General features: G+C 42.7%; 1 protein-coding gene across 1 annotated transcript in view; it reads left to right on the forward strand.

Moving 5' to 3' along the window:
* Positions 1 to 26,505, forward strand: part of LOC311109306 (cyclic nucleotide-gated channel beta-3-like) — a gene marked incomplete at both ends in the record, with an annotated part of 34,440 nt that extends 7,935 nt beyond the window's left edge. Inside the window, 15 exons of the mRNA XM_084152139.1 lie at positions 13,751 to 13,911; positions 14,134 to 14,436; positions 14,685 to 14,893; positions 15,301 to 15,351; positions 15,505 to 15,591; positions 15,894 to 15,958; positions 16,190 to 16,312; positions 16,632 to 16,773; positions 20,873 to 21,032; positions 21,458 to 21,555; positions 24,481 to 24,564; positions 25,311 to 25,429; positions 25,693 to 25,845; positions 26,151 to 26,295; positions 26,479 to 26,505. Of these exons, the coding sequence (XP_084008265.1) occupies positions 13,751 to 13,911; positions 14,134 to 14,436; positions 14,685 to 14,893; positions 15,301 to 15,351; positions 15,505 to 15,591; positions 15,894 to 15,958; positions 16,190 to 16,312; positions 16,632 to 16,773; positions 20,873 to 21,032; positions 21,458 to 21,555; positions 24,481 to 24,564; positions 25,311 to 25,429; positions 25,693 to 25,845; positions 26,151 to 26,295; positions 26,479 to 26,505 (1,927 nt within the window). The remainder of the gene's footprint in view (positions 1 to 13,750; positions 13,912 to 14,133; positions 14,437 to 14,684; positions 14,894 to 15,300; positions 15,352 to 15,504; positions 15,592 to 15,893; positions 15,959 to 16,189; positions 16,313 to 16,631; positions 16,774 to 20,872; positions 21,033 to 21,457; positions 21,556 to 24,480; positions 24,565 to 25,310; positions 25,430 to 25,692; positions 25,846 to 26,150; positions 26,296 to 26,478) is intronic.

The raw sequence follows: 26,505 nt of genomic DNA on the forward strand, positions 1-26,505 counted from the left end.
CATCTGAAGTTTGCCAATGAACATCTGAATGATTCAGAGGAGAACTGGGTGAAAGTGTTGTGGTCAGATGAGACCAAAATCGAGCTCTTTGGCATCAACTCAACTCGCCGTGTTTGGAGGAGGAGCAATGCTGCCTATGACCCCAAGAACACCATCCCCACCATCAAACATGGAGGTGGAAACATTATGCTTTGGGTGTGTTTTTCTGCTAAGGGGAAAGGACAACTTCACTGCATCAAAGGGACGATGGACGGGGCCATGTACCGTCAAATCTTGGGTGAGAACCACCTTCCCTCAGCCAGGGCATTGAAAATGGGTCGTGGATGGGTATTCCAGCATGACAATGACCCAAAACACACGGCCAAGGCAACAAAGGAGTGGCTCAAGAAGAAGCACATTAAGGTCCTGGAGTGGCCTAGCCAGTCTCCAGACTTTAATCCCATAGAAAATCTGTGGAGAGAGCTGAAGGTTCAAGTTGCCAAACGTCAGCCTCGAAACCTTAATGACTTGGAGAAGATCTGCAAAGAGGAGTGGGACAAAATCCCTCCTGAGATGTGTGCAAACCTGGTGGCCAACTACAAGAAACGTCTGACCTCTGTGATTGCCAACAAGGGTTTTGCCACCAAGTACTAAGTCATGTTTTGCAGAGGGGTCAAATAATTATTTCCCTCATTAAAATGCAAATAAATGTATAACATTTTTGACATGCGTTTTTCTGGATTTTTTTGTTGTTATTCTGTTTCTCACTGTTCAAATAAACCTACCATTAAAATTATAGACTGATCATGTCTTTGTCAGTGGGAAAACGTACAAAACCAGCAGGGGATCAAATACTTTTTTCCCTCACTGTATGTGACGCTGGGAAATATAAGATACGCCGTAAGAGTGTTTGTGCAAAACCCGATGCAATGAAAAAAGTGTAAAAAGTTTGTCCATGGATCAAGTGTTTGTAGACGGAAGGAATATGTTAGTGAAGAGTCTGTGAATGTAAAATGTTGCAACTGTGGTGGGGATCATATTTCCAAATTCCCTGAGTGCCCTGTTAGGGTGAAAGAGCTTGAGATATCAAGGATCAGGGCTGGTCAGCAAATCTCCTATGTGTAGGCGGTGAAGAACGTTGAAGGGGTAAGAGGCCACAGTTCTGAAGAAGATATGGCGGTGGATGCACCCCAACCAGTTGCCAATGTTATACGTCTATCAAGTGATCTGGATACACTTATTGTGAAGAAGGTGGATTTTGTAGCATTTATAGCCACAGTTATTAATTGTACTGCACAAGTGTCCAAGAAGCTGGACATCATTATATCTGCAGCCGAGAAGTTTTTGGGCCTCCAAGACTTAACGGCAGAAGCACTGCAAGGACTACTGTCGCCAGGAAATGTCCCGCCATCACAGGATCCTTCTGAGCCTGTGTAGGGTCCTGATTAAAACAGAAAAGCAGGCTGATTTAGTTTAATTAACATTTCTTTACTGATAGTTAGTTGATGTTTTTTTACCCTGCATTTTTTTCTTTTTGGATGCTTATTATCCACCTGTACAGTAGGTGGCGGAATGCACATATAATTATTGTGAACGCCATTATACCAAAGAAGATGAAGACCATGCAATGTGTAACAGTTTTGCTTCCGTCCCTCACCTCGCCCCTACCTGAGCTTGAACCAGGGACCCTCCACACACATCGAGAACAGTCTCCCACGAAGCACCGTTACCCGTCGCTCCACAAAAGCCGCGGCCCTTGCAGAGCAAGGGAAACAACTACTTCAAGGTCTAAGAGTGAGTGACGTCACCGATTGAAACGCTACTAGCGCGCACCGCTAACTAGCTAGCCATTTCACACCGGTTACACATGCATGCTTCCAGTAGGATGCAAGCCAACAAATATGGTTTGCTTGTCATGCAGAGTAGGTGGTTGGATCGAAGAAGAAGAAGAAGAAGAAGAAGAAGAAGAAGAAGAAGAAGAAGAAGAAGAAGAAGAAGAAGAAGAAGAAGCAGAAGCTCAGATGAACAGGGAAAGGGAAATGGGAAGATGGCGGAAGCGGATGATGAAGTGGAATCTGAATACAATGGCTGTAGAATTAAGGAGAATTGGAGTATTGTTCAAAAGAATGGAAAACGGAGGAAAGTAGGGTACGGTGATGAGAATGACCCTTCGTATCTAGTAGGAGTACGGTTTGTTAATAAGGAGCAGCTGAGCAGAGTACCAATCTTGAAGAAACCATTTGAGTTATCCAAACTGGTGGAGAGAGTGCTGGGTAAAGTGAAGGATGTGATGATCACGAGAGGCGGGCTTGTTTAGATTTTTTGTGATTCTGCGGATCAGAAGGAAGGTGCGTTGTTTCTTAATCGGTTTGATAACTTTGAAGTGTTGTGTGTGTCTCTTCGGAACAGGGCACCCCTCAAGGGGGTTATATCTGGCGTTTCGTGGAAGTTGATTTGGAAGAGATGAAAAATATTCCTGGAGTGATTGAAGAACGGTGGATGAATCGAGTGGTGAATGGGGAAAAAGTGAAGAGTTTATCTGTTCTTTTGTTTTTTGAAATGGAGTCTTTCCCTATTGAAGTGTGGTTAGGGTATATTAACTACAGAGTTAGAGCATTTATCCCAAAAACAATGCAGTGTGAACATTGTAAAGCTTTTGGTCATGTAGAAAGTGTTTGCAGAAGCCCATATGTACAAGATGTGGAAAATATCATAATATGTGTTATAAAAGTGAAGAAAATGTGACATGTTGTAATTGCGGTGGGAATCATGAAGCCACGTCTTCTGAATGCCCCACAAGGGTAAAAGAGAATGACGTGGCCAAAGTCAGGGTGTCCAGAGCATTTCATATGCAGAAGCTTTGAAAAGGGTTGAGGGTTTGAATGTTGCACCAGAAGAGTCCATGGTAGTGGATAGTCCTTCACTGCAGGCTGCAGGGGTTGTCTTACACCAAGAGGATCCTGACATTTTAAAGGTTAAAAAGGTGGACTTTGTGGCCTTTATCGCAATGGTGATAAATGGCATTGCCAAGGTGGAGAAAAGATAAAGGAAGATTGAAATCATTGTGATTGCGGCGGAGCGGTTCCTGGGGCTGAAAGATTTCACAGCAAAGGAGTTACATGGAATATTAGCAAAACCGTACCACCTTCTCAGGTCCTAGAGCCTGAGAAGAGAGATATGGAGAACTAAAAGAAGGAAGAAGTGGGAGTTTTGTTTCTTTTGGCAATGTACTATTTTTATTAGGGTGGATTGTTAGAATCACTATTAAGTATGGATTTATTTATTTTAATTTAATTTTTGGTTTCAAATCGTCCAGTTGGGAGTGGCAATACAACTTTTGGATGTAGTCCGCCATAAAACCCACAGAAGAAGAAGAAGAAGAAGAAGAAGAAGAAGAAGAAGAATAGAAAAACGATGTCTAACAGACAGCTGTGGGATAAGGAGACGTATACTTGGATGACGGAGGAGGAATGGAAGGAAAAAGAGAGGCAGAGGAGGTCTAAGAGAGAGAGGGAGGAAGATTGTGAGCTTGAGTCGGGAAAAAATGGCGGGAAAAAGGGAGAAGGTTTGTTAAAGAAGAATGGTAGGAAATGTAAGCAAAGTGAGCTGAAGACAGGAGGAGAAATGGAAGTGAATGAGGGTGAAGTATCGGAGGTGGTAGGTGTGGTGAAGTACTCGGAGCCAGAGGCTTGCACAGAGGGTCAGGATAAAAATGAGTTGTGACAGTAGGAGTGAAGTTTTTGGAAAAAGTGGACCCTTGCCTTTTGGCTGATCCATTTGTGGTTTCAAGATAGGTGAAAAAAGCGTTTGGTAAAGTGGAATCGGTGAGGGTAACCAGAAGTGGTCTAGTCATAATTGTTTGTGTTTCTGTTGGGCAGAGGGAGAAGGAGCTCAGAGTTAAACAAATGGGGGAAATAATTGTTTCGCTCTCAAGAAAAGGGCGCCATTGAAAGGAGTGATTACTGGGGTAGCAGTAAATGTAAAAGTGGACCGAATGAAGGGGAAGATTCCCGGTGTTTGTGATGCTTGTCGTTTGGTGCGACGCAAACAGGGCGGCGAGAGTGGGGAAACAGAAGAGTCATTGTCTGTTCTTTTGAGTTTTGAAGTTGAGTCTTTGCCTGACAAAGTGAAGTTAGGATATATAAGTTATCCTGTACGAGCTTATGTGCCAAATACATTACGATGTTACAGGTGTCAAATTTATGGGCATGTGGCAGCAGTATCTAGGAGGGAGGTTCCAAGGTGTGAGAAGTGTGCAGAAGGGCATGAGACAAATGAATGTGTAGCATTGGGGAAAGTAGTGGTATGTGCTAATTGTAGGGGTGGCCATGGGGCTGGGGATCAGAAATGTCCATGCTGAGGCAGTGAAGAAAGTAGAGGAAGATGGGTCGGGGGTGAGAGTAGTAGATATGTACCAGTACATAGGGATAGGCCAACAAGTGATATATGTTTCAGTAAGATTGGATTTTTAGCGTTTATAGCAATGGTTATTAATTGTACTGCAGGGATGGAACTTAAGTCGAAGAAAATGGAGGTTGTGGTGGCAGCTGCAGAGAGGTATTTGGGTGTGCGAGACTTGACATCAGAAGAGTTACAGGGAGTGTTAAGTGGTGATCTCCCATCATTTCAGGTTGAGGGCATGAGGTAGGAATGAATATATTTAAATAGTGGAGAAGGGTGGTGTTAATTATTAATAATAATTTTGAATTTGTGAGTGTAGTGTTAGATGGTAGGGTATTTCTTTATTTTATTTTATTTTTCAAGCAAAATATAAAGGGAGCTGTACTCCAGTCTAGTAGGTGGCGGTAATGCAACAAATTGGATGCCAACCGCCGTTAAACTTCATTGAAGAAGAAGAAGAAGTCATTTAGCAGACGCTCTTATCCAGAGCGATTTACAAATTGGTGCATTCACCTTATAGCCAGTGGGATAACCACTTTACAATGTATTTTTTATTTTTTATTTTTTTGGGGGGGGGGGGGGGGGGGGGGGGGTAAGGGGGGGGTAGAAGGATTACTTTATCCTATCCCAGGTATTCCTTAAAGAGGTGGGGTTTCAAATGTCTCCGGAAGGTGGTGAGTGACTCCGCTGTCCTGGCGTCGTGAGGGAGCTTGTTCCACCATTGGGGTGCCAGAGCAGCGAACAGTTTTGACTGGGCTGAGCGGGAACTGTGCTTCCGCAGAGGTAGGGGAGCCAGCAGGCCAGAGGTGGATGAACGCAATGTCCTCGTTTGGGTGTAGGGACTGATCAGAGCCTGAAGGTACGGAGGTGCCGTTCCCCTCACAGCTCCGTAGGCAAGCACCATGGTCTTGTAGCAGATGCGAGCTTCAACTGGAAGCCAGTGGAGTGTGCGGAGGAGCGGGGTGACGTGAGAGAACTTGGGAAGGTTGAACACCAGACGGGCTGCGGCATTCTGGATGAGTTGTAGGGGTTTAATGGCACAGGCAGGGAGCCCAGCCAACAGCGAGTTGCAGTAATCCAGACGGGAGATGACAAGTGCCTGGATTAGGACCTGTGCCGCTTCCTGTGTAAGGCAGGGTCGTACTCTCCGAATGTTGTAGAGCATGAACCTACAGGATCAGGTCACCGCCTTGATGTTAGCGGAGAACGACAGGGTGTTGTCCAGGGTCACGCCAAGGCTCTTCGGACTCTGGGAGGAGGACACAACGGAGTTGTCAACCGTGATGGCGAGATCATGGAACGGGCAGTCCTTCCCCGGGAGGAAGAGCAGCTCCGTCTTGCCAAGGTTCAGCTTGAGGTGGTGATCCGTCATCCATACTGATATGTCTGCCAGACATGCAGAGATGCGATTCGCCACCTGGTTATCAGAAGGGGGAAAGGAGAAGATTAGTTGTGTGTCGTCTGCGTAGCAATGATAGGAGAGGCCATGTGAGGGTATGACAGAGCCAAGTGACTTGGTGTATAGCGAGAATAGGAGAGGGCCTAGAACTGAGCCCTGGGGGACACCAGTGGTGAGAGCACGTGGTGCGGAGACAGCTTCTCGCCACGCCACTTGGTAGGAGTGACTGGTCAGGTAGGACGCAATCCAAGAGTGAGCCGCGCCGGAGATGCCCAGCTCAGAGAGGGTGGAGAGGAGGATCTGATGGTTCACAGTATCAAAGGCAGCAGACAGGTCTAGAAGGACAAGAGCAGAGGAGAGAGAGTTAGCTTTAGCAGTGCGGAGAGCCTCCGTGACACAGAGAAGAGCAGTCTCAGTTGAATGACCAGTCTTGAAACCTGACTGGTTTGGATCAAGAAGGTCATTCTGAGAGAGATAGCAAGAGAGTTGGCTAAAGACGGCACGCTCAATAGTTTTGGAGAGAAAAGAAAGAAGGGATACTGGTCTGTAGTTGTTGATATCAGAGGGATTGAGTGTTGGTTTTTTGAGAAGGGGTGCAACTCTCACTCTCTTGAAGACGGAAGGGACATAGCCAGCGGTCAAGGATGAGTTGATCAGCGAGGTGAGGTAAGGGAGAAGGTCACCGGAGATGGTCTGGAGAAGAGAGGAGGGGATAGGGTCAAGCGGTCATGATTGTGATGTCGCCAGATTGACTTTAGTGATAACCAAAACAGGTATCTTTTGGTTATCACTATGGCAACAGCCTCCAGGAACAATAAAAAAACACATGATCTACATCATACAGTTAATTAAATGAGAAAAGGGAATAAAACAGCAATTTGTTTAGTATAACTTCAGCCAGCTAACTAAGATTGAGGGGACCACCATATTTTAGCTAGCTAACATTAGCATTGCTAGCTATTTTTGATGAACTGACTTTGTAAGTAACAGTAATGGCAACATTGCCATCTCTCTAAAGTAAATTTGACGACAGCAAAATATGGCAAAGTTGTTTCCCACTAATTATTTGCCTACTTTAGCAATATCATCGTATTTCCATACCACGCTAAGTTAGTGTAATTTAGACGAAACAGTCACATTAGCCTCCGAGGTGCAACCCATGTCTAGGGCACATGCAGCTAACGTTATGGTGTTACTAGCTAACTCCTGTCTGACTACAACAGTGTACTAAGGGTGCGTTCGTAGCTAAATTCACTCTGGCGATCTACTCTCTGAGTGTGACAGAGCGCAGAATAACTGATGAATTACGAACGCTAAACACCGGCTAAACACCGGTTGAATATGGCCGGTGTCAGTAAACGTCGGCAAAAAAACGTAATTAAATTGTTGCCAGCGTCAGTCACCAACGCTCTGGTTAACATGAAAATACCCTAACCAGCTATGCTATTGAATAAAATGTTCAGAGTGAGATTCTCTCATTTGTGTCTGGAAGTAGCTAGCAAGCTAGCCAACGTTAGCCAGTTAGCTTGGGTGCTTGACTGCCGTTGTGAGGTCAGAACGCTTGGATCAACCCTACTCCTCGGCCAGAGCGTCCAGTGTGCGCTCTGAATTTACGAACAGACAATCTGACAACGCTCTGAATTTACGAGCGCACTCTGGCACTCCAGATTGAATTTACGAACACACCCTAAATAGCAGCAACAAACTCAAACCAACCCAGGGCCATAGCAACATGTCACAGTTGGTTGCATAGTGTAATGGCGTCACCGGCCTGAATCTAATCCAATCTGGAGCCAGTCAGTCTACATCTGTAAAGCATAGAATTAGCTTCCAAACGACATTACGTTATTTCTCTAGCTACTTGGCTGTCTATTAGATCACCCTGACACAGGCCGTCCCAGTCAACACCACCTAATAAGATTGCCTGCTGCAATTGTTTGAGAGATGTCCAGTTTGCAGCCGAACATGCATCATAGAGAAGACCAGCAAGTGGGCCCCTGATCAGCATCCTGCAGACATGCCCTCACTGTGAGCATTCTTATGAATGGAACAGTCAGCCACATGTTGGCAAGTATCAGGCCAGCAACCTTCACCTGTCAGTGGCAACAGCTTTCACAGGCTCATCATTTGGACAAATACAGAACGTAACCCACTTAATTACTTTGATACATTTGATAACCCAATTGTGAAACATTATTTATGTAAACTAACATTATTTGTTGCTTATTTTCTACTTCTTAGATGCATATAATGTCGAAGGCATAACCTAGCCTGGTGGAACCAACCTGATCACTGTGTTCACCATTCTATTTCACTTCACATTTTATGATATCTGAAGTGAAATAGAAAGGTGAATGCAGCGATGAGGTTGGTTCCAGGTTAATCATAAACACAATTAATAATGTAATCAGTCCAAAAGTTATGGGCGGCATTAGAAAGTTGGCTGTCAGAAGTATTAAAATGTCAATTTACTTTTAATCCGTTTGTCTGCATAGTTCAAGACATAGCATATGAGGTTGCAGTGAGAAACCCGATGGGTTGGACGATACTTTTCTCGTCAATCATCTTGAAAAATAAGTATACTTGAAAACTGGAAATCAACAAATCATTATTAACGCAATGGAAAGTGCGTGGGCTACGGAGAAAAACAAAATGGTGCAGTTTGAGGCCATGTGGCGTAAAGTGATGCGTGTGCTAGAGATGGGGGTGTGTGCTAGTGTGTCTGGGCAGGTGTGATGTAGTTGTTTGTATGATGTTGTCGTTTGTATGTGTATGTTTTCTGTTGTTTAAAAAAGGTCAAATAAAATCTTACCACAAAAAAAAGATAATGTAATCAGTGCTCTGTGTCTGTGTCTCTTTTGGTATTTGTTTCATTAGTCCATTGTTGATATAGTCCCAAAATGATATAGTCCCACGTTTTCAAGATATATAACTTTCAAAATACAGAAATACAGCTGGTATGATGCATTTTGCATCATATCTTGAATTTTCCTTTAAGTCAACCTCACACAAATGTGTATGTGTAATACCTTGTGTTGCTTTAGTCTATGACGTTGAATTGTATTTCGTCAGGGTTGTGATAACCAGATGTTGGTAGACATGTTGCTGAGGCTTAAGTCTATTATAAACTCAGCAAAAAAAGAAACGTCCCTTTTTCAGGACCCTGTCTTTCAAAGATAATTAGTAAAAATCCAAATAACTTCACAGATCTTCATGGTAAAGGGTTTAAACACTGTTTCCCATGCTTGTTCAATGAACCATAAACAATTAATGAACATGCACCTGTGGAACGGTCGCTAAGACACTAACAGCTTACAGACGGTAGGCAATTAAGGTCACAGTTATGAAAACTTAGGACACTAAAGAGGCTTTTCTACTGACTACTGAAAAACACCAAAAGAAAGATGCCCAGGGTCCCTGCTAATCTGCGTGAACGTGCCTTAGGCATGCTGCAAGGAGGCATGAGTACTGCAGATGTGGCCAGGGAAATAAATTGCAATGTCCGTACTGTGAGACGCCTAAGAGCACTACAGGGAGACAGGACGGACAGCTGATCGTCCTCGCAGTGGCAGACCACGTGTGACAACACCTGCACAGGATCGGTACATCCGAACATCACACCTGCGGGTACAGGAGGGCAACAACAACTGCCCGAGTTACACCAGGAACGCACAATCCCTCCATCAGTGCTCAGACTGTCCGCAATAGGCTGAGAGAGGCTGGACTGAGGGCTTGTAGGCCTGTTGTAAGGCAGGTCCTCACCAGACATCACCGGCAACAACGTCGCCTATGGGCACAAACCCACCGTCGCTGGACCAGACAGGACTGGCAAAAAGTGCTCTTCACTGACAAGTCGCAGTTTTGTCTCACCAGGGGTGATGGTCGGATTCGCATTTATCGTCGAAGGAATGAGTGTTGCACCGAGGCCTGTACTCTGGAGTGGGATCGATTTGGAGGTGGAGGGTCCGTCATGGTCTGGGGCGGTGTGTCACAGCATCATCGGACTGAGCTTGTTGTCATTGCAGGAAATCTCAACGCTGTGCGTTACAGGGAAGACATCCTCCTCCCTCATGTGGTACCCTTCCTGCAGGATCATCCTGGCAGGACCTGTTGGATCGGAGGGTGAGGGCTAGGGCCATTGCCCCCAGAAATATCCGGGAACTTGCAGGTGCCTTGGTGGAAGAGTGAGGTAATATCTCACAGCAAGAACTGGCAAATCTGGTGCAGTCCATGAGGAGGAGATGCACTGCAGTACTTAATGCAGCTGGTGGCCACACCAGAAACTGACTGTTACTTTTATTTTGACCCCCCCCCCCCCCCCCCCCCTTTGTTCAGGGACACATTGTTCCATTTTTGTTAGTCACATGTCTGTGGAACTTGTTCAGTTTATGTCTCAGTGGTTTACACATGTTAAGTTTGCTGAAAATAAACGCAGTTGACAGTGAGATGACGTGAGAGGTCCTCTGTAGCTCAGCTGGTAGAGCACGGCGCTTGTAACGCCAAGGTAGTGGGTTCGATCCCCGGGACCACCCATACACAAAAAAAAAAAAAAAAAATGTATGCACGCATGACTGTAAGTCGCTTTGGATAAAAGCGTCTGCTAAATGGCATATTATTTATTTTTATTTATTCTTTTTTTGCTGAGTTTATATCTACCTGGGGACTTTGTGGTGCAGAAGGTGTGTATGTGTGAGACCGACCAATATCTTTGAGGGGCCCGGAGCTGCTCTACACTTCTATGCCCATCAATGAGGCTCTGGCAAAGACCTCACCTCCAGCCTCACCTCTTGCCTGCTCACCAACGGTCATCAATGGGGAGAGCAGAATTAGGTAGGTTTAGTGTGACTTGTTCAAACTTCAACATAGTATATGCTTGTGTGTCAGATATCACCTATCCCTAACTGCCATTGGTAATAAAACAGTGACCGTGTGTATGTGTTCACAGATGCATGAGATGCAGAGAGACTTGGCACTCAACACATCCATAATGAGGTCATTACTAATAACACAGTACAGCACAAACGTCCAGTAATAGCAAGACCCTTTTCATTCCATGTATTACTGATGAACTCTACCTCAACTCTGCCTATTAGTACAGATGGACTGGAGATGCTTTTGCAAGACGGCAGCCTCAGTTGTTTAATGGAGAGACCATAATTGGGTAGGTGTTATCTGACCTGTTCATACTTTAATATAGTCCGTGTTTGTTGTGTCAGATATTAACTATCCTAACTGCCATTGGTAATAGAACAGTGACTGTGTGTATATGTTCACAGAAACATGTATGGAGACAGCACATGGAGACTTGCAAGATGATGGGATGAAGTCCAGACCGACAGACAGGCTTGATACTGATGTCTCTGAATGGAAAGAGACCTGGCACTCGGCATTAAAATGTTACTAGACATAACTTTTACTTGTCTTGACTTTTTTAAATTATTGAATTGAATGGTATCACCAACATGGGGAGGGAGAAACCCTGTGTATTCTGCATCAGGATCAGGGAACTTCTGTTGTATACATAAAATGCCGACAGGCACAGTATCTGTATCGGCTGGGAATTACAATAAAATATGAAAAGGTGCACATTGTTATATTAGCAGAACACTGATTCTACGGTATTATGTAAAGGGTTCTTATTTACCTGGACCTGGTACTTCATTTGAATGTTATCAAAACACCTACAGTGTCTTCAGAAAGTATTCACACCCCTTGACTTTTTCCACGTTGTGTTACAGCCTGAATTTAAAATTGATTCAATTGCGATGTGGCACTGATCTACACACAATACCCCATAATGTCAAAGTGGAATTATGTTTTTAGAAATGTGTATAAATTAAAAATTAAAAGCTGAAATGTCTTGAGTCAATGAGTATTCAACCCCTTTGTTATGGCATGCCTAAATAAGTCCAGGAGTAAGAATGTGCTTAACAAGTCACATAATAAGTAGCATGGACTCACTCTGTGTACAATAATAGTGTTTAACATGATTTTTAAATGACTACCCCATCCCTGTACCCAACACATACAATTATCTGTAAGGTCCATCAGTCGAGCAGTGCATTTCAAGCACATATTCAACCACAAAGACCAGGGAGGTTTTGCAATGGTTCATAAAGAAGGGCACCTATTGGTAGCTGGGTAAAAATATCCCTTTGAGCATGATGCAGTTATTAATTACACTTTGGATGGTGTATCAATACACCCAGTACAGGCGCCCTTCCTAACTCAGTTTGCAGAGAGGAAGGAAACCGCTCAGGGATTTCACCATGAAGCCAATGGTGATTTTAAAACAGTTACAAAGTTTAATGGCTGTGATAGGAGATAACTGAGGATGGATCAACAACATTGCAGTTACTCCACAATACTAACATAAATTACAGAGTGAAAAGAAGGAAGCCTGTACAGAATAAAACATATTCCAACATGCATCCTGTTAACAATAAGGCACTTGAGTAATACTGCAACAAAATTGACAAAGAAATAAACTTTTTGTCCTGAATACAATGTGTTATGTTTGAGGTAAATCCAACACAACACATCACTGAGTACCACTCTTCACATTTTCAAGCATAGTGCTGGCTGCATCATGTTATGGGTATGCTTGTCATCAGCAAGGACTAGGTAGTTTTTGGGGGGGATAAAAATAAATGGAATAGAGCTAAGCACTGGCAAAATCCTACAGGAAAACTTGGTTCAGTCTGCTTTGCAACAATCACTGGAAGACAATTTCAGCTTTCAGCAGGACAATTACCTTAAACACAAGGCCAAATATACACTGGAGTTGCTTACCAAGTTGACATTGAATGTTCCTGAGCAGCCTAGTTACAGTTTTGACTTAAATAGGCTTGAAAATCTATGGCAAGACTTGAAAATGGCTGTCTAGCAATTTTTTAAAGAATAATGGCCAAATATTGTACCATCCAGGTGTGCAAAGCTCTTAAAGGCTTACCAAGAAAGACTCACAGCTGTAATCGCTGCCAAAGGTGATTCTAACATGTATTGACTCCGGGGGTTGAATACTTATCTAATCAAGATATATTAGTGTTTTATTTTCCATTAATACATTTTTTTTTATGTTAGAATTTTTCTTCAACTTTGACATTGCAGAGTATTTTTGTAAATCGTTGACAATAAATTACTATTAAATCAATTTTAATCCCACTTTGTAACACAACAACATGTGGAAAAAGTCAAGGGGTGTGAATACTTTCTGAAGGCACTGTAGTTTAGAATGTCTACATAAATTCAACAATTGCATTGTTCTCACATTACTCTGTAGGCTACTGACCTTTTCAAAGTTTACTCTGACATCTCACCATACATCTGCCTGTAGTTATTGAACTCAACCTGCAGGAGGTTTGTTTGTTGTGATTGAGTGGCGGGAGACAGCCGCGGGCAAGTTTCTGACAGATATGTGTCTTGGTGGCAAGGACACACCCAGGAAACACCCACATCAAACCACACCCCAAGCCAATTCACGATAGGCACAGATAGAACGTTAGGCTTCTGTCATGGCAGTCAGCATTTCTTGAGGAGCAAGCCAAAAAAACGAGGCCAAATCAGCGGGTGTGGTTCCATTTTAAAGCAAGGGTGTAATGTGGTGTTTATTCCAGCAGAGGGTTCACTTTATTCGTCCATAGTGTTGGACCAACATGTTCAGTTGAAATTGAGCAAAACTGAGGTATTGTCTGAGGTTCCAGATCTATTTGTGCTCTTGCGAACTCCATTGCTGCCATTTTCAAGCCAAACAGTTGCGTGAAATTGATTGAAGGAGTTGGCATGAGTTGGCACAAAAGACTGCCACTCAGAAAAAAAAACTTGAGACTGTTTTTCTTTCTCTCCAGAGAACAGTTGACACAGTTAACTTTCTGAAAGAGCTGTATTTTGTAATAATTCTGCAATAAAGGGAATGTAATGGGGGTCTTATTCTGTAATGCAGTAATGGTGAAATTTTATTTTCCTTTCCAGAGAAGAAGTTCCCCCTCCTCCACCACCTCCTATAGTGGTAAATATGTACTCTGATGATCACCTCCGGGTCATAGTGAAGAGGATGAGAGAGAGAACAGAAATATACAGAGAGAAGCTCATAGACCCACACGCATCCTCACCTGAATTCAGCCCTCCAGTCAGTAAGTATCCACACTCAAGGTAGTCATAAGGGATAAGGGATTCAAATACACAGAGGACACAGAGGATACACATATTTAGTTTGTTCTTTATTTAGTTTTAGCTTTAGCACCGTTTTGTGTAAAATATCTATCTGACTCCTTAGCTATATTTGTTGACTATGGGTTATCATAGGATGTAACTTTATAATGTTTTGTTTTAATTCTTTATTTATTCTACTCAAGCTCCCATTTATCAAAAAAAGGATTATGAAATATTAATTAAAGAGAGGATAATACAAGAAGAGCAAGATAGGATAAAGAAAGAAGAGGAAGACTTAAAAAAGAAAGAGGTGGCAGAGAAGAAAAAGCAGGAGATGGCGGAAAAGAAAGCGGCCGAGCAAAAAGCGAAAGATGAAGCAAAAGCATTGGAGCCTGTGGTCAAAACAACTTTTGGCCAGAACGTCGCCGCCTTTCTTGACAGGAGGCTGAAACCTATTGAGGATGCGATGGACTCAGTGCTGCCCTCCACCATAGATCCATTCACAGGTATGTACTGTATACCAACTCTGCTGCTGCTCTGGTTAACTGCTAAGCAACATTTGCTGAAATTGCTTTGTAAATAATTGACCATGCAATACAGTGTTAATGTAGTAATGGAAAAGATTTTGGATACGGGCCTTGCAGCCTTGCATCGTAGCTTTTACATTGATTCATTATCTCCCTCTCTTTCTATCTCCCTCTCGTGCTCTCTCTCTCTCCCCCCATTCTTTCTCCCGTTCCTCCTCTCTCTGTAGATCGTGCGTACATCGTGTGGCTCACTCTGGTGACTCTGGCCTTCAACTACAACACCTGGTTCATGACGGCTCGTGTGTGTTTCCCCTACCACACCCCGGAGTGGATCCCTTACTGGATAGCTATGGACCTTGTGGCTGATTTCATCTATCTCATTGATTCTATCTTCTTCCAGGCCCGCAAGCAGTTCGTCAAAGGAGGGGACGTCATTGTAAGTCACTCAGCTCTCCCTCTCTCTCCAGAGGAAGTAGGACTACTACTGTCCTTAAACTATGAGGGCATTTTGTGAGTGTTACACTTATGAACAATTATATATGAAAAATAAATGGCCAAGATGACATTTCCAGCTCAATTTAAGCATACCTGCATTGCATACATTTTGCAGCAGGGTATACATGTATCAGTCTTTCCCACAGTCCAATTAAATAGCATAATGATATGTTAATAAGGTGTTTAGAAAGACCAGGTAGACTGCCCCACACAGGAAGACCTTTTCAGTCTTCCAGTATTCAGAATGAGACTTGTGTGCAGTGGACTGGCAGTAGTTGTGTAAACAGGTATTCTGCATAAACATTGCCAAGGTAGATGTGATTTCATCTTTAATGTTCTGCCTTTCAGAAAGACAGGATTATAACCAAAGCGTACTACAGAAGCTCTGAGAGATTTAAGGTACTTCAAAGATGTAGCTGTCTGTTATATAAACTGTATATACTTTTTCATGGCTTAAACACAAACATCTAACATTGATATATTTCATTTTTTTGTCTTCAAGGCAGGGGCTTCAGTTACCACCTACTGTAACTTATTTATCTCTTTCCTCAGATGGACATGATAGCAATGGCACCCATAGACTTGCTATGCTTCCAATTCGGATACAAATCCATCTTCAGATTCAATCGAATGATAAAGGTAAAGCATTTTCTGTTATGGTCACCTTATGCAAACTCACCTTATAATGAAAAAAGCATGCTCTGACTCAACTGTTAACACTGATGTATTCTACTTTTTTATGTTTGCTACTTTTTTTTTTTTATTCGACAATTTAACTATTTAAAATGCATACAAATGTTAAACCCGGCAACAAATACATATACTAAAACCTGTCGAGGATAAACACAATAACGTAAAAATACTTTCATTGTGGTCCTCTTTTGTATGCTACTTTTTGATGTATGCTACTTTTGGGGTGTTGATTTTGAGTTCTTCTTTAGGTGGACACATTCTTTGAGTTCAGTGATCGGCTGGAGAGCCTCATGTCCAAGGCCTACATTTGGAGGTATGTCACTAACTTTACAACTTAAGCATGCCTAAGTTTTGCCTAGAATCAATCCTTTGTACTGTACCAACTCCAAATATGATGAAATCCGACATGACTGTCAGCAGTGAGCTGATGACCCTTCAATCAATCAAACAACCAATCAATTGATCAAATACAGTAAATTGCTATAGTCCTCTTTACAGCAACATTTATCTTAAAGTGCTATACCCTTGCTTGTTGTGTTACCAGAGTGATCCGCACCATTGGCTATCTGCTGTTCATGCTCCACCTCAACGCCTGTGCCTACTACGTGGCCTCAGCCTACCAGGGCATCGGCAAGACCAGATGGGTCTACACTGGCAAAGGCAACGCGTATGTACATTACACCAACTCCATCTCCCCATGTCAGTGCACACCTATGCAGAGCTCAAATTATTGTTCAATTTGATTTACTGCATGACTGTATCTACTGTATAGCATTAGTAATTTGCAACATTAGGTATTTGTCATATACTTTTGCACTGTATATCCATGTCAATATTGCAAGCAAGTTCTAAAGCTATACACATTAGTAGAATGAGACCATGCATGATACTTGTAGTTGATTATCTATATACATAATTTGGACATACTTTGGACTTTATGTATACTTTTTTTCTCTATTTGGATTGCCTTGTGTATTTTTTTGTAGTTACCTGAGCAGTTTCTTCTATGCGGAGAAATCCCTGCTGATGATCGCAGAGTTGCCTTTTCCCGACACCTTATTCGGCCAGTTGTTTCAGATGGCCAACTATTTTTTCGGCGCCTTCTTTTTGTCCATCTTTCTTGGCCAGGTAGTCTTCTTAGTGTGCTTGATTTTTGTCAAATGTGTGTCTTTTATTTTATGTTTACCAAGAGTTTTGGTGTTTGACAATTTCCTTTTTTCTGCAATCCTTGATTTTTTTGGTGCAGTTTTTCTCTTCAAATATGACCCCCCCCAAAAAAATATTAAGATTCCCCCCAATTTTTTTGTAAACACTATTCCCATCTCCTGTCATAACCTTAGATCCAGTGCCAGGGTGGTCAAAAATAGACAACCAAATGACCTAGCTACTTCGGAGCAGAGAGACTAGCACCCGTCTTAACGCCCAACCCCTCTCCACACACAGATACCTGCCTAATACCCCACTCTTCTCTACAGGTACTTGCGTTGTTACTATTACGCAGTTCGCAGTCTGATCAACATCGGTGGTCTTCCCGAGCCCCACACAGTCTTTGAGATTACCTTTCAGTTGTCAAACTTTTTTGTGGGTGTCTTCGTGTTCTCCAGTTTGATTGGACAGGTAACAGGAAGAGACATAGTCAGATAGATCTCCCATTGGATCCCCCATCTAGGATCTAGATCTCCTATTGAATTAATCAAAGTCCCCCATTCCACCTGATTCATCTGGAAACCCTAACCTTCTAGGTTTTTAGTATAGCAGTGTTTCTTACACCACAACCTAGTTTCTGTCTTTGTCATAGCCATAGACGTCGTTTTGAATAACTGGGGGGCGGTTCTCTTTCAATTATTTGTTTTGATATCTCACATGTGGAATTTACCTGAGTCTCAAAAGCAGGTTTTTCAGCTCTCGTCTTCTGTTTTGGGTGACTTTACCGAAAGGAAAGTTATGCTTCGGGTAAGAATTTGCTTTTACACTTTTTCTTCCCTTTGTCTCCTGTGGTAGCTAGTGTCACACGGCAAGCTACTGAGACATGGCTAGCTTAGCTGTAAGGCTTAGCTAACCTGTCTAGCTCACCGCAAATCTAGCTATCTTACCGACTAGCTTTTTTTAGGTCGAAAGACAGGCTTTTGTTCGTCGTGAGTCCAACAAAGATCTAGCTTCCTCTGGCTAACATTGTGCTGACTAGCTAGGCTATTATCCCACGTGGCGAACGCTAGTTTAGTTTCACTTTATTCTCGGATTAGCTGTTTTTTGGCACCATGGAGCCTGCTAGCCCAAGGGGTACCGAGCAAGGCCCAGGCCCCTGCACCGGCACATCTACAGTGGGGAAAAAAAGTATTTAGTCAGCCCCCAATTGTGCAAGTTCTCCCACTTAAAAAGATGAGAGAGGCCTGTAATTTTCATCATAGGTACACGTCATAGGTAAAATCCAGAAAATCACATTGTAGGATTTTTTATGAATTTATTTGCAAATTATGGTGGAAAATAAGTATTTGGTCAATAACAAAAGTTTCTCAATACTTTGTTATATACCCTTTGTTGGCAATGACACAGGTCAAACGTTTTCTGTAAGTCTTCACAAGGTTTTCACACACTGTTGCTGGTATTTTGGCCCATTCCTCCATGCAGATCTCCTCTAGAGCAGTGATGTTTTGGGGCTGTCGCTGGGCAACACGGACTTTCAACTCCCTCCAAAGATTTTCTATGGGGTTGAGATCTGGAGACTGGCTAGGCCACTCCAGGACCTTGAAATGCTTCTTACGAAGCCACTCCTTCGTTACCCGGGCTGTGTTTGGGATCATTGTCATGCTGAAAGACCCAGCCACGTTTCATCTTCAATGCCCTTGCTGATGGAAGGAGGTTTTCACTCAAAATCTCACGATACATGGCCCCATTCATTCTTTCCTTTACACGGATCAGTCGTCCTGGTCCCATTGCAGAAAAACATCCCCAAAGGTGTATTTTATACTGATAACAAGTTCAAACAGGTGCCATTAATACAGGTAACGAGTGGAGGACAGAGGAGCCTCTTAAAGAAGAAGTTACAGGTCTGTGAGAGCCAGAAATCTTGCTTGTTTGTAGGTGACCAAATACTTATTTTCCACCATAATTTGCAAATAAATTCATTAAAAATCCTACAATGTGATTTTCTGGATTTTTTTTCTCAATTTGTCTGTCATAGTTGACGTGTACCTATGATGAAAATTACAGGCCTCTCTCATCTTTTTAAGTGGGAGAACTTGCACAATTGGTGGCTGACTAAATACTTTTTTTCCCCACTGTATGTCCATGCGGTGCAACCATATAAGGCAAGGACACATATCCCCTGTGTGTTGTCTCCCTGGGTCCCGAACCCGTGGGGGTGGCAGCGCAGAGAGGGACTGGTACGATGGGAGGAAACTCCCCTCTCACACCGTCCCAGGCAAGCAACTCCTTCCAGCCATCATTGCCTTTTTGAGAAGTGGTGTGACCAAAAACAGATAATTCCTTACCAATTCTCTGTATCCAGGTTTGATGCTTTTTTGTAGGACCTTATTGACAGAGGGAAGGCATTATCCACTGTTAAGGTCTATCTAGGCTTGTCATGAAGGGGGCAGTTCACTTACCTCCAGTATCCAAGCCTTTGCCCCATCTTTTGGCTATTTCACAGCGGCCTTTTGAGCTGCTAAAAAGCGTGGAGATGAGGTATCTCTCCTTAGGACCGCTTTACTGGTTGCCCTTATGTCCGCAAAGCGAGTAAGTGAGCTGCATGCACTATCAGTTCACCATTCGTGTCTACAGTTTGCCCTGGGCTTTTCCAAGGTTTCTTTGTTGCCCAACCCCATCTTTATGCCTAAGGTAAGCGACAATTACAATTGTCTTACCTTGGAGCTTGTGGCTTTCCACCCTTCCACCCTTCACTTCTACGAAAGAAAAGCGTCTCTATCATGTGTGTCCAGTACGTGCGTTGCGTGTATACTTGATAGAACAAGAGCTTTGCACAAAAGCGACCAACTCTTTGTGTCCTGGGTACCTCCTTGCAAGGGGAGGCCCCTCTCTTGTCAACGGTTATCACATTGGATTGTGGAAGCTATTATATTGGCCTATAATAGCAAGGGGTTACAGCCTTTGTGGGAGCCTGAGGGCTCACTCCACCAGAGGTATGTTTACCTCTTGGGGACTGTTCAAGGCCATCTCCTTACAGGAGATTTGTGATGCGGCTTGTTGGGCATCCTCTCATACTTTTATGAGGTTTTACCGGCTAGATATCACTTCTTTGGCGCATATTGTCCTCAGTGTCGGGGCCTCTGAGGGTTGATACGTTGAGACTACCTGGCTTCGGAGAGCATGCTTGCGATACGGGAGTTGGCCATATCCCACATGTGAGATATTGAAACGGATAATTGAAATAGAACGCAAGGTTACTTTTGTAACTCTGGTTCTCTGATATTATGAGTGAGATATCTCACTGCATTCCTCTGCTCGCAAGAGTGTGAGGAAGTTCGGCATGCTCGAGAATGACTAGAGGGCGGGCGAGTGGCTCCTTATCGTGAGGGGAGGGGCTCACCTAATTTGCCACTCGACCCCTGTCTCCAACAAACGTGTGCAATTGGTTCTTTGAGCTTCTGAGATTCAGGTCAATCCCATATGTGAGATATCTCACTCATAATATCAGAGAACCGGGGTTACGAAAGTAACTTTGAGTTTCCAGGACACAGATTAAGCCTAGTCCTGGACTAAAAAGCAATCTCACTGGAGAATCGCTGTTGAAAGTGCAGTTTAGTCCAGTATTAGACTTAATCTGTTTAAGTGAACCAAAGAGGATGTTTGATGATAGCCTTATTTCGCTGGCCCATAGCCACCTATGTCTCAGGACTCTGATCTATCCAGACTGAAATAGATATAGTAGATTGTTTACCTGTAGAAATGCAGGTAAGTAGTCAGGTTGTGGGTTGGTAATGAATCAAAGACGATTTTAGCCTACTGACCAGCCTCACTGACCTGTATTTAGCTTGGAATTCCTGTTACATGTTTATTTGATTTTTTGTAAATGTCACTTATTACATTTGTTAAAAGTTGGTGCATGTGTGTGTGTGCGCAGGGGTGAGGGTGTGTAAAAAATGGTTTATGTGTAATTTAGCTGTACAACCAACTTGTAACAAATGTTCCCCTCTCGGACCAATAAAGTTAGAAGTTGAACTTGAGCTTGACCTCAGTTGACCTATGTGTCTAATATGATCCGTTCCAGATGAGAGATGTCATTGGGGCAGCCACCGCAGGCCAGACCTACTTTCGTTCCTCCATGGACAACACTGTGTATTATATGGTGTCAAATCACATCCCCAAACTGTGTCAGAACAGGATACGCACCTGGTACAACTACACCTGGGACGCCCAGGGCATGCTGGGTAAGGAAACTCTCAGGCTTCGTCCCAAGTAGCACTGTATTCCATATTTGAGACGCAACCTCAATATTTTCTTTCAAGCATTAAAGGTAGACTCTGCAAAATGACGTTGCCAGGAGCAGCGCCTGAGATAGTGAGATGAGCGAGATGCAACACTTCGCTCTCACACAGTCACACACAGTATCTGTGCATGTGCACTGTGTACAGCGTGGTAGCCACGGGACTAAAACAGTGGAGAAGTTGAGCCTTGCGCTTCAACACTCTTAGTTGTTTCAGAAATGGACCCACTATGCTGTTTACTTTCTGCATTTACGTCACATCGCTGAGTCTACCTTTAACAGAGGCTCAGGTCTATGTGAATAAGAGTTATGTTCGATAAGACATCAGTAATTACCTGTGTATTTATGGTTCTTCTTGCCTGCCTTTAGATGAGTCTGAGCTGCTGGAGCAGATGCCTCTGGTCATGAGGACAGCCATTGCTGTTGACGTCAACCTGACTACCTTCCAGAAAATTGATCTATTTAAGGTACACACGAAAGCATGCACGCATGCACACTAGTGGTGCATGAGTCAGCTGTTTGTTCAACCGCACCTGCACGCAATTGCTAATAACCCATCCGCAACCGCCTGACTATATGTGATGAAATGAAAATCTGAGGCCCTAACCCGCCAATATAGAAAATGCGCTATAGGCTACAGTCAGAGAATGCGGAACGATTTTTTGACAGGGGGTGCAGGATTTTCTGGTCCTGATTTAGATATGTTTCTACTTATAATTTAGAATATTTTTGGTAGGCTATTTGTTAGTCAACTTGTCTATAATTAGATACATGTAGCTTATTTTTTGACATTATATGTTGCCCTAGAAGATAGGCTTGGATTGGGATAGGCTTAAAACTAAAATATAAAAAACAACTTTCTATCGCTGGATTCGAACGTGCAACCTTTGGATTCAGAGGCAGATGCTTATGCCCATCTGCTATCTCCAATGCCCTAGCAACACTGAAACCTACTTGAATGTAACAGCGCTCACTGTTGCCCCTAGGGGCTGGTCTCCAGGTAATCTCCCGACATGGATGGACGTCGAATACTGACTTGTATCACTGGTGACCTGGCTGATTTGATGTCCCCATCTTTTATATATATATATATATATATTTTATCTCGTGATATCCAAATTGGTAGTTACAGTCTTGTCCCATCGCTGCAACTACTGTATGGACTGTCTTAGGTCAGTTAGGATCGCCACTTTATTTTATGAATGTGAAATGTCAGAATAATAGTAGAGAGAATGATTTATTTCAGCTTTTCTTTCTTTCATCACATTCCCAGTGGGTCTGAAGTTTACATACACGCAATTAGTATTTGGTAGCATTGCCTTTAAATTGTTTAACTTGGGTCAAACGTTTCAGGTAGCCTTCCACAAGTTTCCCACAATAAGTTGGGTGAATTTTGGCCCATTCCTCCTGACAGAGCTGGTGTGACTGAGTCAGGTTTGTAGGCCTCTTTGCTCGCACACGCATTTTCAGTTCTGCCCACACATGTTCTATAGGATTGAGGTCAGGGCTTTGTGATGGCCACTCCAATACCTTGACTTTGTTGTCCTTAAGCCATTTTGCCATAACTTTGGAAGTATGCTTGGGGTCATTGTTCATTTGGAAGACCCATTTGCGACCAAGCTTTCACTTCCTGACTGATGTCTTGAGATGTTGCTTCAATATATCCACATAATTTTCCTCCTCATGATGCAATCTATTTTGTGAAGTGCACTAGTCCCTCCTGCAGCAAAGCACCCCCACAGCATGATGCTGCCACCCCCGTACTTCACTGTTGGGATGGTGTTCTTCGGCTTGCAAGCGCTCTCCCGTTTTCCTCCAAACATAACGATGGTCATTATGGCCAAACAGTTCTATTTTTGTTTCATCAGACAAGAGGACATGTCTCCAAAATGTACGATCATTGTCCCCATGTGCAGTTGCAAACCGTAGTCTGGCTTTTTTATAGTGGTTTTGGAGCAGTGGCTTCTTCCTTGCTGAGCGGCCTTTCAGGTTATGTCGATATAGGACTCGTTTTACTGTGGATATAAATACTTTGGTACCTGTTTCCTCCAGCATCTTCACAAGGTCCTTTGCTGTTGTTCTGGGATTGATTTGCACTTTTCGCACCAAAGTACGTTAATCTCTAGGAGACAGAACGTGTCTCCTTCCTGAGCAGTATGACGGCTGTGTGGTCCCATGGTGTTTATACTTTTGTACTATTGTTTGTACAGATGAACGTGGTAGACCAGACTTGTGGAGGTCTACAATTTTTTTTCTGAGGTCTTGGCTGATTTCTTTTGATTTTCCCATGATGTCAAGCAAAGAGGCACTGAAATGATGTCAACTAGCCTATCAGAAGCTTCTAAAGCCATGACATCATTTTCTGGATTTTTCCAAGCTCTTTAAAGGCACAGTCAACTTAGTGTATGTAAACTTCTGACCCACTGGAATTGTGATACAGTGAATTGTAAGTGAAATAATCTGTCTGTAAACAATTGTTGGAAAAATTACTTGTGTCATGCACAAAGTAGATGTCCTAACCGACTTGCCAAAACTATAGTTTGTTAACAAGAAATTTGAGGAGTGGTTGAAATACGAGTTTTAATGACTCCAACCTAAGTGTATGTAAACTTCAGACTTCAACTGTACATATATATACACATATCCTTTTTAAAATACATTTCCCTTTATTACTTTCCAACCCCACCACCCCTTCCCTAATTGGAGTAAACTAGTGAACAACAACGCTTAGGCCTCTACTTCCAGCTTATACATACTATATACATTTTATGGACACAGTCAGCTAGCTTTTAGCAAGTTCAAAAGCAAAGCACATGTGCGTTAAGTACTGAAAATACGGGCCGGCAAAACAAACAAAATGCATCTGGTGGACATCAGGCATTAGGCTTACGCACTAATGCCAGATAGCCTAAAATAATGAAAGAAAAACCTAAATGTAGCCTATAGGCATAAATTGCACAAGAATTATACATTAATGGATTTTTTTTAAGGTATTGTTTTCTCTTTATTCAAACTGCCCGCCGCCCACCCGCCCTTCATCCATACAATATTTCATGACCCTAAACCCGCCAGGATATGAGTAAACCCGCGCATCACCAACACACACGCACACACAAAAAAGCACAGACAAACATTACTTAAAGGAAAACTCCACCCAAAAACTATATTTTGGTATTTGTTTCATTAGGCCATTGTTGATATAGTCCCAAAATGTTTTGCATGTCAGCAATCAAATTTTCAAGATATATAACTTTCAAAATACAGAAATACAGCCGGTATGATGCAGTTTGCATCATATCTTGAAATGTTCTTTAAGTCAACCTCACACAGAAATGTGTATGTGTAATACCTTGTGTTGCTTTAGTCTATGACGTTGAATTGTATTTCCTCAGGGTTGTGATAACCAGATGTTGGTAGACATGTTGCTGAGGCTTAAGTCTATTATATATCTACCTGGGGACTTTGTGGTGCAGAAGGTGAGTTTGTGTGTGTTTGTGTTTTATTGCCTGTCTGCTGCTGCCAAAGCACTTTCTTAAACATGTCAGACATAATCCTGTCATCGCTGGAGGTGAAATTGCGTAGAGGCGAGACAGGCATTAGAACGGAGAGAGAGGGGGGGAGAGAGAAATAAAGAGGGGGTGATAGAGAGAGAGAGAGACTCAGTCATGGAATTAGCTGTTTCATGTAGTCTATAAGGGATCTGTTAAATGCAGTCAGATGTTAAATGCAGTCAGATAGTTAACACACTATTTCGTCCGCATAGGGTAATATTGGTAAAGAGATGCAGTATAATCCGCTTTTTTAATCAGCTTTATGTGTGTATATTTGGTTCCCCATAGGGAGATAATGGTAAAGAGATGTGCAGTGCCTTCAGAAAGTATTCATACCCCTTGACTTATTCCACCATTATTGCACACTGAGTCCATGCAACTTTTTATGTGACAATTTTACTCCTGAACCTATTTAGGCTTGCCATAACAAAGGGGTTGAATGCTTATTGACTCAAAACCACTCAGCTTTTCATTTTTAATTTGTTTGTAAAAGATTCTAACATTATGGGGTATTGTGTGTAGGCCAGTGACACAAAATCTTAATTTAATCCATTTTAAATTCAGGCTGTAACACAACAATATGTGGAAAAAGTCAAGAGGTGTGAATACTTTCTGAAGGCACTGTACATCTATAGCATAACAGTTTTCTGTCTGACTATCTTGTCCTGTAGGGAGATATTGGTAAAGAGATGTACATAATCAAGTCTGGAGCAGTGCAGGTGGTTGGTGGACCAGATAACTCCATCGTGTTTGTTACACTGAAGGCTGGCTGTGTGTTTGGAGAAATCAGGTACAGAACAGAGCTCCCCTGTGAACATGAAATAATGGGCTGCATCTGAAATGGTACCCTATTTCCTATAGAGCACTTTTTTGACCAGGGCCCATATAATAAGGCTCTGTTAAAAAGTAATCCTCTATGTACCCTAGTCAAAAGTAGGAAGGAAAGGAAATAGGCTGCCATTTCGGACACAGACATGGTGTAGCCTACACTGAGATGCCTACACTGCGATTATATTATACAATTGGATGACTAGGAGTGTTTTTGTTCAACAGTCTGTTGCAATCGTCTAAAGATGGCGGGAACAGGAGGACAGCTAACGTCAAAGCTCATGGCTTTGCTAACCTGTTCGTCCTGGAAAAGAAGGATCTCTTTGAAATTCTGGTCCACTACCCATTGGCTCAGAAAGTTCTGGCCAGGAAAGGAAAGTAAGGGAGGAGATTGGCTGTATTATTGGTACTGCATTGGATTAGTTCCTAGTTTTCATCTAAGATAATTAGTTAGTAGCAGTAGTAGTAGTCTCTTGTAGGGAAAACATTAAAAATGCTAAAGAATACTGCTTCCCTGCTATCCTTTATCAATTCCAATAGGTATTTGGATTATCGATCTATACAGTAATAGCTCATCAAACTCTATTTATACTTTATGTAGCTATAGATGGACTATTCAAATAAAACGATACCATGTAATGTAATAGAGATAGATACACTTGACTCATTTTTTTTTCTCCAAGGAAACTGATGAAGGCGAAGGGTCCAGCTGCTGCTAAGGCTGTCGTAGACAAAAAGAATGGACTGGCGCTGTTCGGACCCAAACCCCCCACTCCTAAGATGCTGCGTGCCTTTGGGGGCTGCAAAGGCTTTATGGAGAAACTCAAGGTAAGAAACATCCCTTACTCTCACTTTGACCTGTTGTTAACAACTGTAGGTATACAGGTATGTACAGTGTATTGATGTTCAGTTACAGTTGGTAATGGTACAAGACAGCTTTATAAATACTGTTAGTGGCTCAAGCTGGTTTGTAATCGACTGTATTGTGTTGTGGTTTTCTTTCTCTTGTAGCATGCCACCCAAAATCAACAAAATTGA

Source organism: Coregonus lavaretus (assembly GCF_964263955.1).
Source record: "Coregonus lavaretus genome assembly, chromosome: 34".
In the NCBI taxonomy this organism is placed as follows: domain Eukaryota; kingdom Metazoa; phylum Chordata; class Actinopteri; order Salmoniformes; family Salmonidae; genus Coregonus; species Coregonus lavaretus.